At 42.0% G+C, this 17,385-nt stretch overlaps 1 protein-coding gene across 6 annotated transcripts in view; it reads right to left on the bottom strand.

Annotated features, from left to right (window-relative positions):
* Positions 1 to 17,385, bottom strand: part of ash1 (histone-lysine N-methyltransferase ash1) — a 154,208-nt gene that overhangs the window by 110,285 nt on the left and 26,538 nt on the right. Inside the window, exon 1 of one of the 6 annotated variants that reach the window (XM_083118397.1) lies at positions 3,290 to 3,760. The exons of the other annotated variants lie outside the window; for them this stretch is intronic. Within the exon in view, the coding sequence (XP_082974523.1) occupies positions 3,290 to 3,508 (219 nt within the window). The 5' untranslated portion in view covers positions 3,509 to 3,760. Of the gene's footprint in view, positions 1 to 3,289; positions 3,761 to 17,385 lie in introns of those variants that run through there. 6 annotated transcript variants of the gene reach the window in all.

Here is a 17,385-nt window from a genome sequence, read left to right as displayed (position 1 = left end):
GATTAACTTACTTTGAGTTATACGCATTTGTAACTGTAGAAGGTTCCCTTTTATTGTGGTGTATCATTACCATACAATTAAGAATAATGATAAAATATTTTTCAAAGCAGCTAAATAGATAGGTTTGGAAGTTAGCAAAGAGAAAACTAAATATATACTTACAGGCCGAAACCTTGTTAGGTAATAATCAAAATCTAATTATTTATAACAACTCGTTTGAACCAGTTTCCAAATTCAAGTTCAGGAGTAATACTAACAAATGAAAATGATATTAAAGAGGAAATAAAAAGCAGGCTTAATTCAGGAAATGTATGTTTAATATCTAAGAAAACTAAAAGTTAAAATATACAAAACAGTAATATTGCCTGTACTATTATATGGATGCGAAACTTGGTCCCTTACACTCCCTTACATTGAAAGAGGAACATAAATTGAGAGTATTTGAAAATAAAACCCTTAGGAAAATATTTGGGCCAAAAAAGGATGAGGACACAGGTGAGTGGAGAAGGTTACATAATTTATAAGTACATAATTTGTATTCATGTCCAGATATTATTAGAATGATTAGATCAAGAAGATTTAGGTGGGCACGCCATGTGGCGCGAATGGGAGAGGAAAGAACAATTTACAGGATTCTTGTTGGGAAACCTGATGGTAAGAGACCAGTAGGAAGACCAAGACGAAGATGGAGGGATAATGTTGAGATGGACGTAAAGGAAATTAGCAGGGATGGAAAAAGAGTATATAGATCTTACTCAGGATATGGACAGATGGAAGGTCTGTGTTGCTGCAGCCATGAACCTTCGGGTTCAAGAAGGCTAGAGAGTTAGTTAATTAGTGTCATTACCAAAGACCTGATTTGTATAAACTTTTCAGTTTCTTCGCCTGAAGACGAGAGTAGAGGGGTTTTCTCGAAAAGTAATAACATAGAATAAATAGCAGATAAAAAGATTGACAATGGGGAATGTCCAGTGAACATTGTAATTAAGTACCACTAACATTCAGATAAATATGGTAGTCTTCTTTACAATTACAAATTTTCCTATCTTATGAATACTTTTACTTCTAGCATAATCATGACTATGAGATGATAGTGAGGCTGCATTTGCATTTTGTTATTCTATGTCGCCTTTCTGCCACCTCTGGCTAATAGCGACGATGAGAACATGCGATGTTCAGACGGCACAAAGAACATCCATGCCTATTCGAGCCTGGAAACTTCAATGGAGAGATCAAAAGTCGACAACTTCATATATGCTTTTAAAAACTCTTTTCAAGCCTTATTTTCATTTATCTAGCTTTCTATTAGTCTTTTGTCAAAAGTCAGACAAACATAAACATCCACGCCTTACTCAGGTTTCGAACCAGGGACCCCAGGCGTCGTACCGCGCTGCTCTAACAACTACGCGACGAAGGTCGACTTCGGACACTGAGCTGGCGACGATAATGCCCTCGAAAATAATGATTGATTGACTTGTTGTTTTAAGTCCACTTTATGCACAGTAAGGCTAATCGGGACTGGACCTACAGTTTAAAGTGGGATCCGAACCACTTGAGCCTCCACCGGATATCGAACCCGGGTCCCCTTGATTACAAGGCAACAACGCTACCATTGCGGCATCGGGGAAGCCCTCCCTCGAAAATATATTTCAATGTCCAAGCCGGAATTCGAACCCGGAACCTTCGGCGATGAGATGAAGTCGAAAACACAAAGTACCATGCAATAGAGTGATCTAGTTATCATCTCCTATAGGAACCCCTGGGTTACCACGGAGGATAAGATAGAAAGAAAGGCTTCGAACGACCGTCAGTTGAACCACAACGAGACTTTTGGGACACCCGTTACTAAGAACGACAGGGTTCAGGGTTCGATTCCTTGCAGAAGCACGGCTATCATTTCGTTCATAACTAGGAACGAGAAACGGACAGCCTCACAGCGGAAGTCCCATGAAAGAGAGGGGAGGGAGATCTAATAAACACTAGAAGCACACGAAGCTATCAAGTGTGCATTCCACCTCCCAAGCACACAAATCGCTACACTTACTGGTCTGGTTTACGACGCTATTCAATTCCCCCCAGACCCTTCTCTCTACCTCCCCTCACTTGCCCGGCTTACCAACTGATCTACATTTACTCGAGACCGGAGGACGCAAAGATACTAACCGCTACCCCACTATCTTCATCTCTTTTTTTTTCAGCCCCCTCTCCCCCTTCAACCTTGTCATCCGAGAGCAGAAAGGAAGAGATTCCCACGCCTAACTGAAAACAGGTAGAACGAGACAGGGAAGCCGCTGTGGTCGACAGACAACACGTAAGCCAATCACGTATCTATATTTACAAGCAGCCGGGAGTATCAAGAACCACTTCTGACAGCAGACAGCGAACCTTTTGATCAGCTTGTACATTCAAAAGCCCATAAAGAAAAACCTATCGTGTGCGTTCGTGGCACCAACCTCCTATTCTTGGGTGAAAACCACTAGAACGAGTTTTCCGCGTTGTGGAATTTGGTGTGGGGCAAATTGAAGTGTCTTCGCTGTAATTGACGACTGACGAGCCAATTAATTTCCTGTGCTGTAAAAAAAAGGCTTAAAATCTCTACAATCTTCTGTCCTGCAAGGCAATACCACCCAATCAGAGTGAGGTCACATCATTCACGAAATGTACATGAAAGCAGTTTGGAATAAGCCTCCAAAAACTAATTAAAAATTGGAATTATTAAATAAATATTAAAAAGGTTGCGCACCTTGGAAGGGCACTACAATGAATTCACTCAGACGGGTTTAAGAGAAAAATTGGTAGCACTCCAAAAAGGGCCGCAAAGAGGAAACTCAGAGAGAAAATAACAAGTGCCCTATCTTTAGAAAAGGACACTTACAGAAGGTAAAATATATAAACGAATTCCTTTAACGACACGGAAAGAGAAAAGGCCACTTCGAAAACGACACTAAAATATAGAATGAGTTGAGTTTTGGTTTTACGTCCACTTATGCACAGGAAGGCTAATCGGGACTGGACATACAGTTTAAAGTGGGATCCGAACCATTTGTGCCTACACCGGGACTAAAATATAGAAGGCCGCAAAAATTGGCAAAGGGCCACCTGATTTTCAGCCGAAAATGGTAAACAAATCAAAATGAATGGGCCAATGTCATCTGCAAATTAGGGTGAAGTAGTATTTGTTTACGACGAACACGTGTCAGCTCCACTATTTACAGGTACGGGTGATTCGTGAGGACTGACAACAGTGTCTTAATGACTCTCACGTCCATAAAACTGAAGGCTACTTTACCTGGTAGTTTACAAGAAGATGGTTCACCAGTTCCCATACATCCATCACCGATGCACTGTCGTTGTCAGTTTCTGTGGATGGGGACGCCCCGCTGTCTGTTGATATAGCACCCGTGGAGACACTGCAATCCGAATCGTACCCACACTTGTCACTCAGGCTGCACCTTCTCTTCGCTATCTTCCGCCACCTTCCTCGGATCTCGTTAGCGTGCCGGACCATGGGTGCACCCGTCGAAAACGAACTCTGGTACCACCAATACACCGCACTGCACCACCGACACGGGTATCGCACATGGACGGCACAACACACTATAGCACACGACACCGCATCGCGTCCACTCGATAAGGTGTTGAGTGAGGGATGGACGGAGGGAATAAAAAAGCACGTTTTGTTCCAACTACGTAGTTACGACGGTTCGAGAGAAATATCACTTTCGTCGCGATACCTCGCGGAACGAGAACCGCTCGCATGCAGCTGGGAAAGCCGTTTGGAGGTGAAGCCGCGCGGCACGGCACGGATCGACAGCGCAGCGCCGCTCGTCACGGCACGGCGGTGTCGTCATAACCAGACAAGCGCGAATGACATGTCTCACCCACGTGGATGCGGCGTTTTTCACGTGACCGTTTTCGAATCGGGAGGGAGGGCAATGTTGCAATGTGGCTGTACGTTACTTCGTCGTTTTCCGAGGCAATTTTTCACAGTCTCTGGGACTACGTGTGGCAAAACTGCTGTCCGTGTATAAACGCCTGTCATTCACGCCATCCTCCTCTTTTAGGAATCCAACTGGTGCAGAAAATCAAGGCGTGGTTTGCATTGCAACGTTTACAAAGCACCGTGAATTAGAGAAATAAAAGATAAACAAGTTGGAGCTGTGTTTTCAACCTCGAGTCCTTGCATTTATGAATCTCGGTTCCAAGAAAGCGACGATCCAAATAACAATGGTAGACGACGTGTGGAAAGGCGAGTCCGTGATTTATTCACACACACACACAGATAAATCTTGCCCAATTGTTTTTCCGACACTCCTCAAAATAATTCACAAAAGCAGTATTTATGGTAATTTCTTTGCTAAATTTACCCTGACGTGCTGTAATATATGAGGAATAAATAAAAACGGTTCTTTAGATAGTAAAAAAATCCATTGCGCAGGTGGCCGTGGGGTATATTTTAATCGAAGCAGGAATCACTTGATTATGAGGTGATAGCGATAAGCACTACGTGTGCAAAGTTGAGGGGAGTAAGGAACATTCTGTATGATTTCACCAAAGAATGAACGATCGAATTTTACTTCAATGTTCGTCAATCTAGAAGTATAAACAGGTGAATTTTGAAAGATAAGTGAAATAATGTGTATTCCAACCTCGCTTTTTTTGTAAATAATTCAAAAGATACTTGGTAACAGCTTTAGGAATGTGAATAATCACTGGAATTTTGAACTTCAGGAGATCTGTTTTAAAAATAATTCGTCCTGCATATTCACTCGATTGTGCCAGCAAGACGCATTCCAGAAAACTCGGCGTTTTGACGTCATTGATGCTCCATTCATTGGCCGCTGGGCAATTCTGGAAAGCCGCCAATGTTCTATTTTATCCTGATGGAAAGATGCACAGTTCACACACTTGATCTAGGGCGTGAAACTAAACTTAGGAAAACTGCACTAGACGAAAATGGGCGCATTATTTAACACAGCAGATCGTAACTCTGCATAGCAAAAGATACGAAAGTCTCGTGAATATGGAAGACTGCCTCGTTCTCGATCTCGAGTTGCAAATGCCTGGCTTTATCTCGCTTCTATATATCTAAATATCAATCTCGTTTCTAGTTTTAAAGATTGTTTTTAAAGTGCATTTTATGTTCAGACAGCCTAACAGACTGGACCTGCACTATAAAGTGGGATCCGAACCACTGTGTAATGAGTTTCTAACGGGACTCGACTCTCGGGCCCCTAGATTACAAGGCGTCACCGTTACTATTATGCCACTGGCGAGGCCCGTTCTCGGTTCCAATATCTAAAATTTCACCCTGTAATCAAGGTGTCCATGGTTCGATTTCCGGCTCTAGCACCGTGCACAATGTTTGGAATCCACTCTAAGCTTTAGTTCTAGTCCCAATTAATAAATTAGACTTGAAAGTGACATTTTAAAAGATTTAATCATACTCTAAATTCTTATGCTATGGAAATTGGGGGTGATTCACCGAAAAATGCTATGTGAATATGTTCTCATTGGGATTTTGCACACCTTGCAAATACCTTGAAGCTTGACACTGAACTGAACGTAACAAGGTCCTCTGTACGATATTTCGATATCGACGATGGCCCCCGTAAAGAACTTTGGGAGTTGTGATTGACTTGCACAGGACGAATGCTACAGCAACATTCATTCTAGTTTGATTTTAGTTCCTCGATAGGGGAAGGGAGCTGGTTGAGAACTTGAGAACTCGCAGAAAAAGTTTTTGAAACGGCCAAAAAATAGTTTCTCGTAACCAAATATTTATTTAAATGGACGACGAAGAAATGATTCTTCACAGGAACCAAATTCTTTTAGTAACATCCGTATTGTTACTAAGAAGCTTAACCAACCGTGTTTTGTAAATTCAAAGAAATTCGATTTTCCTGTGTGCATATTGCAGAGGGAACAACACCAGCATGGACATATTCGATATCGTACAGAACTGTCTGCATGAGTCATTCACACTCGCCCACATGGTCTGCTATCTTTCATAATTCGCGTTATCTTTTTGGGATAGCTTTGTGCGATGTTTCCTTGAAGGCAATGTTAGTGATAACAAATCTGAGTCAACAGCCACGTTGTTGTTCATGCTATCACACAACCAGCTCAGTCTCTCGCCATCGTCGCTAGACTGGGGTAATTTATAAGATGCTCGGTAATATTCTATGCCGATATTGTTGACGTATCGCCCAATCTGTATTTATAGTAATTCAATATTGCATAGTTTCTCTGCCATGTTTAACTAATAGTGACTATGAGGATGAATGTGTTTGAGTTGTTGATTTTACATCCACTTTATGCACAGGGAGGCTAATCGGGACTGGACGTACAGTCTTAACGTGAAATCCGAACTACTTGTACTTCCACCGGGTATCGAACCCAGGACCCCTTGATCACAAGGCGACGACATTATCGCTACGCCATCGGGGAGGACCTTGTGAAGATGAATGATTAGGTGAAATTGATGAAGGGGCTCTATGTTTAGCCATTGGAGCGGTGGTACTCCTTTGCTTGCTGCAGGAGCGCATAGGGAGTGGGGTAAGGGGGGCGAGGACCTCGACATCAAAATTAGGTGTGGATTTCTTCCGCACAATAATATAACATTCAACATGTACATAGTTTCTACTATAAATATGAAACATCTTTATACCTTGTTCCATGCTGCAATATGTGCGATGAGGCAGGGGAGGGGAAATTCCAAAATATGGTTTTAATAATTCATTTACTTTAACTTGTTCCAAACCACTTTTGCTACCAAGTGCACCATATTTAACGCATTAGATGAAGAAGAATGAGAATTTGGGAGGGGAGGAAGGGGGGCAGGTCAAGTAAAGGTCCCATAACGTGGCCGTGCGGTGTAAGAACTCAGGCTCCGGGCTCGAGCTAAGGGATGTGCGCTGGTTCGAGTTTCCTGGGGGAAGCGTAACAACTTTAGAAATAAACTACAAAGTATTTTACGTAGAGTCATGTCCCAATCACGCGAAAATCGTGGACAAACTAATGTAGTAGCGGAAGACTGGTGCTGATAACAGTTCTTAGTAATGATGTTGGACAATAATGGCTAGGAACCCGTGGAACACGGTTTCAAAACCGCCGCGCTGGCGAGAGTTATTGAATGTTATAACCCAGATCTTTGACCACAATCATACACATCACATTTCCTTAACAATGCCAAAAGATCCCTCTGCGACCTCAAAATACAGTTTTGTGTACACACACATACACCTCCCCAACACCCCCCCCCGAAATACAGATGCTTCTCCCTGAAAATTTTCTCGTTCCTACAAAATTTCTCTTCTGGGAATATCCGTCCGAGCGAATTCTATTTCAGAAGGAAGTTAAACACTGTCTGTCATGTCTGCGCCAGAATGCAATAAATGATGCGTGACAATCTCTTTTGAATCGAACTATCACCAGCTAGACTATACAAATGACAGATGTAATAGCGCTTCAGGATAGTTATTTTTAACAGAAGTAGTGTTATGCCCAGTTTATAATGCATATTTTGCGGCGTTTTTCGCGTTGAAGTGCAAAATTCGGTATTATTCTGAAAAAAAAAGGCATAATTCGCGTTATTTCGCGATTCCGAAACACCGAAAATTTGCCTCCTTTACTTACCCAAATACATTTGAAACACTTTATTTTGCTTTGTTCAATTTTTGGGTGTTATCGTTAAAACGAAAACTTCACGTCCCTGCCAATACATTATTATGTATTCTAAGCGCTAGTGATATATTTTTCATTCAATCTCGTAAATAATGGTGATGATCCTTAAGGGCCGAAAGTAGAATCTGACGTATATCCTCAACTTCATGTCTCTTACATGTTTATTCTAAATTTGCATAGCTTTCTCTATTACTTTCCGCTCTCGCGACGACGAGAATGAATAATTAAATTAATGGAAGACACTAGAAAACGGCCATACTCAGGCCACGACACTCGAACCCGCAATATTCGGCGGTTAGACCATGATTCCGCCACAATGTTCTGGGCTACTGAGGTAGAGTCTGATTATTCTCGAAACATCTCCACTCTACTGTACGAGAGTAGGATATCAAGCCACCAAACAACGTTGGGCGTGAGCAAGTGAGTTAGCGATTAGTGATGAGTTGAGATGACGTCAACGACTCCCTTGTTGATTGGAGGGTTCCGGAGTTGTGACTTGCTCCAAAGATGGAAATGCAGAACAACCACAGATGCTATAAAAATAATCTCACTGTACCTGTATCAAACTATTTGTTCGATTTTACTTCGCTTTTCTGCCACTTTTGACTAATCGCGAAGATTAGAATTAGTGATATAATGAAGGGACACTCGCAAAGTACAAAATACACCAAGGACCACGTCAGGATCCGAACCCGGGATCCCTGACGTGGTAGAGCGGTGTGCTAACCGCTCCGCCACGGAGCTCGACTAGTAGTGTTGGCCTGTCTCGTCTCATGGAAATGCTGTCTCGTCTCGAAAATATTCGTTTGTCAAAGGGACACATGATCAATCTCGTCTCGTCTCGAATTTTTAAAAGCCTGTCCCGTCTCGTCCCGTGGGCAACACTATCGACTAGCAAGACTGAAAACGAGTTAACGTGACACGAATTATATCGCCACCGAAGGTTCCACGTTCGAGTCCCGGCCTACATGCGTAACCCCTGTGTAAGCGTCCCTTTCATTGCATCTAATCATCATTCACCCGGAACGTCGCTATAACCGAAAAGTACATGAAATGCGACGTCAAATAAGAAACGCTCGCCTAATCTTTAAGCATCTTTGCGCCGTATAACCCAGCATTTCTGGCTTGGTAAAGCGCTATTATCGCCTCAGAGCACGCTGTAGCAACCCGATTGGCAACACTGAGCAGCGTACAAGAGATATTTGCGGCCAGTGTTGCCCACGTTTCCCGCTGACGTCCACTTAGCCCCCGCTGCATTGATTTTCCAAGCGGTTCCGGTACGGAGCCAAGGTCAGAGGCTCGGGCGCTTGAGACAAACACCCCCCCCCCCTTTTCCTCTCCTATATCAATGCCAGAATCGGGAGATTTCCCACAACACTTTTGTCCCGGCGAGAAAAGGAGCAATTCCATCAGCTCAGCCAGAGATAATTATCTCCAACTTCAAGGCCTCACAAAAAAAAAAAAAGTTAGAGAAAACTTATTCCCACAACGCACTCCCGAGTTGAAGGACACGCCCCCTCCCCCCTTGCAGAAATTAGTATCACTCCAGCAATCAACGCAAGGGGGCAGCAATTAACACGCGGTTCTCCCCGTGGTGCTTCAAGCGTCGAACGAAATTCATGAAGCGATTCAATGGAAATGCGTAGGAAAAGGGGAAATCTACCCGAAAAGGACACGCTGTTCACTCCCGCGCCCGTCGCAAGCCACGCTTTGATAAGTTTTACCGCTTGCATATTAATATTTCATGACTCCGTAAGCGTTGTGTGGTATCGAGCTAGGCTGTCGATTAATCGCAACGTCACGCAACAACTTTTGAACATGCGAAACATGCTGATCTCAACCCCTTTTGCACCACGAAGGGGGAAAGGTGGTGTACTTCGCTAGTAACAGAATTATTCCTCTGTCGCTGTAAGATTGGAGTTAATGTAAACAAATAAAAGTGCGAAAAATCCTATTGGTTAGTAGAATGACTTCTGTGCAGCCTTTTAGGACTCCTTGATTGAGTTATTTTGTTTATTTAACTTCGCTTTTCTGCCATTTTTGGCTAATCGCGAAAATGATGGGTGAGTGTACTCCGCTAGTACATGTCCATGATGAAGGGACACTCATAAAGACATCGACTCCCAGGTGAGGATTCGAACCTGGGACGGGACCCTGTGATTACAAGACGACGATGTTATCAACGTAGGTGTTATATTGAAGCTGCGGGACCTTCGACCACTTTATTAACGGGAAGATAACAATAGCACCAACAAACAGGAACGAACTATTTCTCAGAAGTCACATGGTATTGTTTATAAGAACATCGTACTTACAGTGGATGGGGAATAGTAGGGATGGCACGAAAGAGAAAGACCGCCTCATTATTGAAAGGATAATTTCAATCCCTCGCTCATTTCATGTAGCTTTTGTACCGCGGCGATGAGAATGAAAGATTAACGGATGATGAGACTAACGCAATGACACATCATTCTCTTGACCAGGGTTCGAACCAGGATTTCTGATTTCGTAGTGCGTTTGGTCGATCTCCTCACTCCATGGGGAGACGAATTTCGTGCTCAGGTCATCCCGAAATAAGAGAATTAGTAAACAAATTAAATATTCCCCTATATGAATATTACGTACTTTACTATGTGCTTTACGCAGACATGACGTACTGTTTAACATGTTTTGAATTTGAATTTCAAGTTCCTTTCCTCGGGAATTCGATACTAGAGTAATTTTCAACTCCCGACGTGATAGGTTTTCACGCTCACGAGATAAAACGCCCGGTTCCTTCCTTACCGGCAGTGGCTTATAGCGACAAAGACGCTTTCACCCTGTTACATATGCAACTGCGCACAAGCGAGCTGTATATTTGGTTGCCTACGCGTCAAGGCATTATTAGTATAAAAATTAACGTTCAGTATGAGCTTTGATAAGCATCGAATCGGGACTAAATCTAATGAATTCATGTTCCTACACCATTGGAAGGAAAATCAGAAAGTAAGGTTCTGTAATTAATATTTAATGTTCTATTCCAGTCTAGCTGCTTCTGGCTAAGATGAAGCTTACATTTTGAACCAATTACTTTGTGGATTCGAGTTTTATATTATAAAATGGAATGATGGCTCGGAGACGGATTATATCTGATGCTTAATTTAAGCTCTCGGCAACGAAGACCATTTTTTTTTTTAAAGGCAAATCGATGGTCCGATCGCAAAGACGTCGGGTTGACAGGCGGGAAAACCAGATTCGATTACTGAGATGTTACTTCATAAGCAACATCTTTGGGGCTAGCCCAAACACTCCTCTATTGGGAGGTAAAGGCGTTCGAAGCGTGGTTGCTTGTAACCGTATGGCCGTATCTCTAGTCTTCGTATGTACATAGTCTTACCATAAATACTGTCCCAAAGTTGTAAGTAAATAGACACAAAATGGTGAGAGATATTGTAATATCAGAATAACATGAGGTGCATGGATGCATTATGAACCAAAATCACAAATAATTATTTGAAATGGCAACCTTTAGCACTGACACACTTCTGAAGTCTTCGTGGCCGCGCATCAATTGAATTACGCAACACATCGACTGGAAAATGAGCAACTGCCTTCAGAAGAGATCGACCTCTTTAAACTTTCAATATTGGGATGTCTCTTGTTCCAAGCCATCTCCTGAAGCTTGGACCACATTTTGTAGTCCAAAGGGTATAGGTCCGGACTTGCAGAAGGCCAATCTGAAGTGGAAATGAAGTCTGGAACATTTGCTATGAGGGAACGCTCCATTTCTGTGAAAAAGGGGTAAAAACATCAGCCAAAGTGTACCAGCAGACAGTGCTTGAGAAACGATGCAAGAATCTTACCGACACCATCTTCCATGGAGAGAACTGGAGCTTCCAGCAGGACTCAGCCCCAGCACACAAAGCACGCACCACCCAGCAGTGGTTGGAGGCAAATGTTCCTGACTTCATATCCACGTCAGATTGGCCCTCTGCCAGTCCAGACTTAAACCCTTTGGACTACAAATTGTGGTCCAAGCTTCAGGAGATGGCTTGCAAGAAGAGACATCCCAATATTGACAGTTTAAAGCGGTCTCTTCAGAAGGCAGCTGCAGAGTTTCCAGTTGATGTGTTGCGTAATTCCATTGATGCGCGGCCATAAAGACTTCAGAAGTTTGTCAGTGCTAAAGGTGGCCATTTCGAATAAGTATTTGTGATTTTGGTTCATAATGCATCCATGCACCTCATGTTATTCTGATATTACAATATCTCTCACCATTTTGTGTCTATTTACTTACAACTTTGGGACAGTATTTATGGTAAGACTATGTATATTCACAGTGCAATGACAACTGTACCGTCATCGGTAAATTGCCGTTGTCAAGTTTTCAAAACGCTGGAATTCTTAAAACTTACGCCCTGTCATGTAAATGAATCTTGCCTGTTATTTCTTCTGCTTTTTATTATAGTAATTATCTGGCACTGTCCGCCAAAAACAATCCGATACTACTTTGAACCGATACCGATGATTGAAAATTGCAATAATTAAATATTGATAAATATCAGTGTGTAAGTAACTTTTCCAAATATAAGCATTAATTTATCAGAATTTTTCATAAAAATATTCAAGAATTACAAAAGAACATTACAATACCTCTATGTAATCACAAAATACAGTTCACCTGCACAATATTAATGCAAAATTAATGGAAACTTGGACCTTTGCATAATTTCCAGGATAATTAGACTCCGAAACGGTATTTTTGCGGGCCTCTTGAAAGACCAAATCGCCGGAAAAGTTGAATTGTTCTTTAAGTCCACTTTAGGCACAGATAGGCTAATCGGAAATGTACCTACAGTTTAAAGTGGGATTTAAACCGGGTATGGAACCCAGGACCCTTTGATTACAAGGCGACGACGTTACCACTACGCCATCGGGAGGCACAAAACGCCGGGAAAGTATCGGCCGGTATCCGATACTGATCTATTAGCATCGGCTCAGCATTAGTTATAATGACCATAACGACGACAAATTTCTCCTGACTGTGCAACTACTTTCAAAATTCAACTTCACGATCAATGGCTGAACGAACGACGACAACGGAGCCTTCGAATTCGAACTCACGACCCGCAGAAAAGCAGCGTGATACACCAGGTTGGCGTGATAGCCTGCTCAGTCACGGAACATCCCGTAAAACAGAACCAGTCAGGCCGATTAACTACATGAACGGAACGCGCGGAGAAACTAGCATTTTCCTTGTCAAAGAACCATCACACAATGAAAACAACCAATTACTTAACACGCCAGCCCGAAAAAAATACAAAAAACATGCATGTGAGGTAAATTGTTTCATTACGCGTTTGTTGACAGTGTACCGCACAGCACAAGACACGGAAACATGACAATTCCCAATAGACTCGAATCTTAAGCTACTCTCCAGACCGCGAGAGCACTTAACGTATCATGACACCATGTACTTGCCGAGACAAGTTTCTTTCGTACCTGTTGTCCTTCACTGCATTAGCGCTCAAGGTCAAATGACAAAAGAAAAGAAAGGAAAGGAGGAAAAAAAAAAATAAAGATCAACCTTGAGGAGTTCTCTCACCTTCCATATTTCACTTCAGACGGCAATGCATCCTTTTGAATTATCAAGACTTGATATCTGGTTCTACTTGGTGCAGAAAGGAAAGGAATATTTAGAGATGACATAAATTAAATGCTAATTTGGTGTAAGGGAAATAAAGAGTTGTGTTGTTACACGGGTAGTAGGTGTGCGATTAAGCAGGCGCCATCAACATGTCTCTATGTCTATATGCTGCTTTACGTTTCTCCATACTCCCCCCCCCCAATTTTTTTTTATTAACCGAGCACACTGAATTTTCATCTTTTGGATGACTTAACGTTGATTTTTCTGCATTCAAGCTAATTTTAAGGCCATAATGTGGACGTTTAGTTCCAATTCTGTCAAAATGCACGGTAATTTTTTTTTTAATATTTTTATTTAGCGTCACTTTTCGGCACTTTTGGCTAATCGCGACGATGAGGATGAGTGATGTGGTGAATCCCGAGGTGGAGCAATTTCAGGTGAATGTTTCAGGTAATATCCCTGCATAAGCGACCCAGGTCTTCACCCAGTTTCTCACCAATGGATACCTGAGGGATTAGGAGGGGGGGGTGTAGAGCTGATTACATCACATCCAGTATGGCAGAGATCGAGAATGTGTGGATCTCTATCCTCCATACCTCTATACGCCTAAATCGCATGGTGCAATGCACAGGGAAAAACTTTACCTTTACAATATTTTTGTGTTACAAGAAACAATAGCGACAAAAACAACTAAAACACACAATAGTGATAAGTGATTTTTTAAAAACACTAAAACACACAATATTGATAAGGATAAGTGATTTTGGTTTCAAATCTACTTCACGGATAGAAAGGCTAATCAGGAATGGGCCTACAGTTTATTTGATTTGATTTGCTTTATTTTACTTCGCATCTTGTGCCACTTTTGGCTAATTTGCCAAGATGGGAATGAGCGATGATATGATGAAATTGATGAATGGACACTCACAAATATCCATGCCCAGGCCAGGATTTGAACCCAGGATCCCTGGCGTCGTCGGCCTACAGTATAAAGTGAGATCCGAACCACTATATACTTTCCCAAGGTATCAAACCTGGAACCCTTTGACTAAAACGCAGCGATGTATTGATAAGTGACAATGTGTTTCTGAAATGTATATCCTTCAACAAACAAAACCCAAAATCATATGTTTTAAAGTTTGGGTCTTTCTGAGAAATTTTGGGTAAAAAAAAAAAAACATTTTCAGCCAGGATTTAACATGAACTCTATTGCATGCCAGTGCTCAAAGTGAGATAATCAACACACATCATTCTGCTATTTCCAATAAGTGGTTCGTTCATCTATTCTTTAATTAATTACTCTAATGAACGATGATGGATTGAAGTTGGGCCTGGCCAGGTGGATCACTAGCAAACAATTTCAAAATTTCGAAGTTCAAGTCCTGATAGGATCACTAGCAAACAAATTCAAAATTTCGAAGTTTAAAGTCCTGATAGAACATTTTTCTCTGAATATTTCTATGGTTGAACAGATAATTTTGTATAAAAGAAGGCTGTTTTGTGTGAGGCAGTTTGAATAAGAACAGTATAAAATGTTTGATAAAGTACATAACATCTGCTCGTATAGTTTAATTCTCTTACACATTATGGTAAATGAGAAAAGTATAAAATATTTACTATTCTGGAAAGTAATACTAGACATTCTATTTCTTTAACAAATCAAAAATGATGCAAAATTCATGGTCTATCTCTGATGTTTAACCTAAAAGTACAGAGTTTAAAAATGATATACTGTGTCAAAAATAGGTTTGAAATGAATGATAGAATCTCTTAGCAAGGCAAGCTCAAATAAAGAAAGCCTGAGTGAGAAGTAATTGTAGTAATTTCTACTGGGATCTGTTTTCGAGTTTAGAAATTATCAGTCTACCAAAATTATACAGGGTGATTCAGAATTCCTATTACACACTTCTAGGGGTTGTAGAGGGGACTTAGTAGATAAAGTTCTGATAAGGAACCCATGCCCGGAAACGTACCATTTTGGTACTACACAGATGACAAGATCACATAATTTCATATCTCCCACTTCACGGTAGGCAACCCACACTGACGGAGGGCGACGTCTTCAGTCACCTGATATCATGTGTGCTGCTTCCAACGTCCTCTGTTTACAATCCATTGTGCATCGACCTTCATGTCAGTTGCTAATCAGTCGTGGCTGCAGACAGTTCGCCGTTTACAATCCGGTGTGCTTCAACCTTCACGTCAGTTGCTATTCAACAGTAGCTGCAGACAGTTCGCTGTTTACAAACTGGTATGCTTCGACCTTCACGTCAGTTGCTATTCAGTCGTTGCGGAAGACGGTACAGTATGGTTGAATACACGTTCGACGAGAACACCGACATGTTGTTAATTTAAGGTGAAGTTGGATGTATTGGTAGAGCTGCACGTCTGTAGGCAGAGCGTTTTCTGCATCGTGTCACTCCATCACATACAATTTTTGTCCGATTAGAGCAACGGCTGCGAGAAACAGTTAACTTCAAAGTTAACAGGGTCGACTGTGGTGCTCTGCACACACGCCACACTCTCGAAATTGAAGAGGAGGTCCCGTCAACGAGTACTCGCACCATTGCACGTCACATGAATGTGTCTCAGAGCAGTTTCTGGCATATTCCTCATGACCAGTAGCTTCACCCATACCAACCCAAAGGCTACAGGGAACGGGTCAGGCAGATTTTGTACCACATGTCAATTACTGTGCATGGTTTCTACACCGTTGTGTAGAAGTTCCCGAGTTTCCTCGGCTTGTTCTTTTTACAGATGAAGCGCATTTCACTAGGGAAGGTATTTTCAACAGTCGGAACAGCCACATTTGGGATGATGAAAATCCTCGTCATACATTCTCATGGATTTCAGCAAAGGTTTGGCATCAATGTATCGGCTGGTATCATCGATGGTCATTTGATTGCGCCGTACCTTCTTCCGGGCTGCCTAACGGGTTCGAGGTACTTGACCTTCATGCACGAAGTATTGGCAAAGTTCTTGGATGATGTGCCGCTGCACATCTCTGTAAGCTGACCGAAATCTCAGGAGAATGGTTCCCTCCTTCCGGAGACTCACACCTGTGCATGCCACATAGTCTGATCCCAAAACCTGATGCCTTAGACCAGGGGTTTTCAACTCGTCAGGCAGTGCGGTCCACATTAACGATTTCAATAACGCTCGCGGGCCATGAAGCTATACTGCAAAAGAATGCAATATAAAACACAACTATGAGACAAATCATGCATCCCATTTTGATCACCTTAACGGGCAGCTTCATGTGGACAAAGTAAACCATCTGCACAGTGATTTCAAATGGCAGTAGCATCTGTTACAAAGGTCGGGTGCAGAGACCGAAGCGTGCATCAAAGTAAGCTAAAAATTCAAAAGCATTAGTGGAGGGCGAGTTCATGAAAGAGTGTCACATCACTGCTGGGGGAATTCTGTGTCCAAATAATAAAGAAGTGTTTAAAAAGCTGAGTTTGTCGGGGGTAACTGTAGTGCGATGTGTCGAAGAACTTGCCATTAACATTGAAGGAACGTTAAAAAATACGGTGGTCCGAATTTGCATCACAATCACATGCTTTAGATGTGAGCACAGATGCGAAAGATAGAGTACAACTGTCTATCTTTATCAGTGTCATCGACCAACAATTCTTTGTGACTGAAGAACTGCTAACGCTGGGACCTATGAAGGGAACGACAAAAGGAACTGATATTCTTGAAGCCGTCAAGAAAATGCTCCAGCGTTTCGATCTCAGCTTAACCACCCTCCAGGGTGTGGTAACTTAAGGTGACCCTGCTATGGTGGAAAGGAAGGATGGTTTTGTAGCGCTGCTATGGAAAAAGCCAGAACTAGAAGGGAAAGATTTTGTCCGTTACCATTGTTTATTCTACCAGGAGAATTTATGTGGAAAAACTATTGGATTTGAAAATGTCATGAAGGTTACTGTGAATGTCGTGAACTTTATTAGGGTAAGAAGCTTGAATAATCGTCAATTCCAAGAGTGTGAAACGGATGACGGCAATGTGGTTTATTATAGTGGTGTGCATTGGTTGAACAGAGGGAACATACTTATGTGAGCAATTCTTCT

Source organism: Lepisma saccharinum, chromosome 3 (genome assembly GCF_977018435.1).
Source record: "Lepisma saccharinum chromosome 3, izLepSacc3.1, whole genome shotgun sequence".
NCBI classification, from domain to species: Eukaryota; Metazoa; Arthropoda; class Insecta; order Zygentoma; family Lepismatidae; genus Lepisma; species Lepisma saccharinum.
The sequence above is the reverse complement of the archived record's forward strand: the minus strand, read 5'-3'. Positions and strand labels throughout refer to the sequence as shown.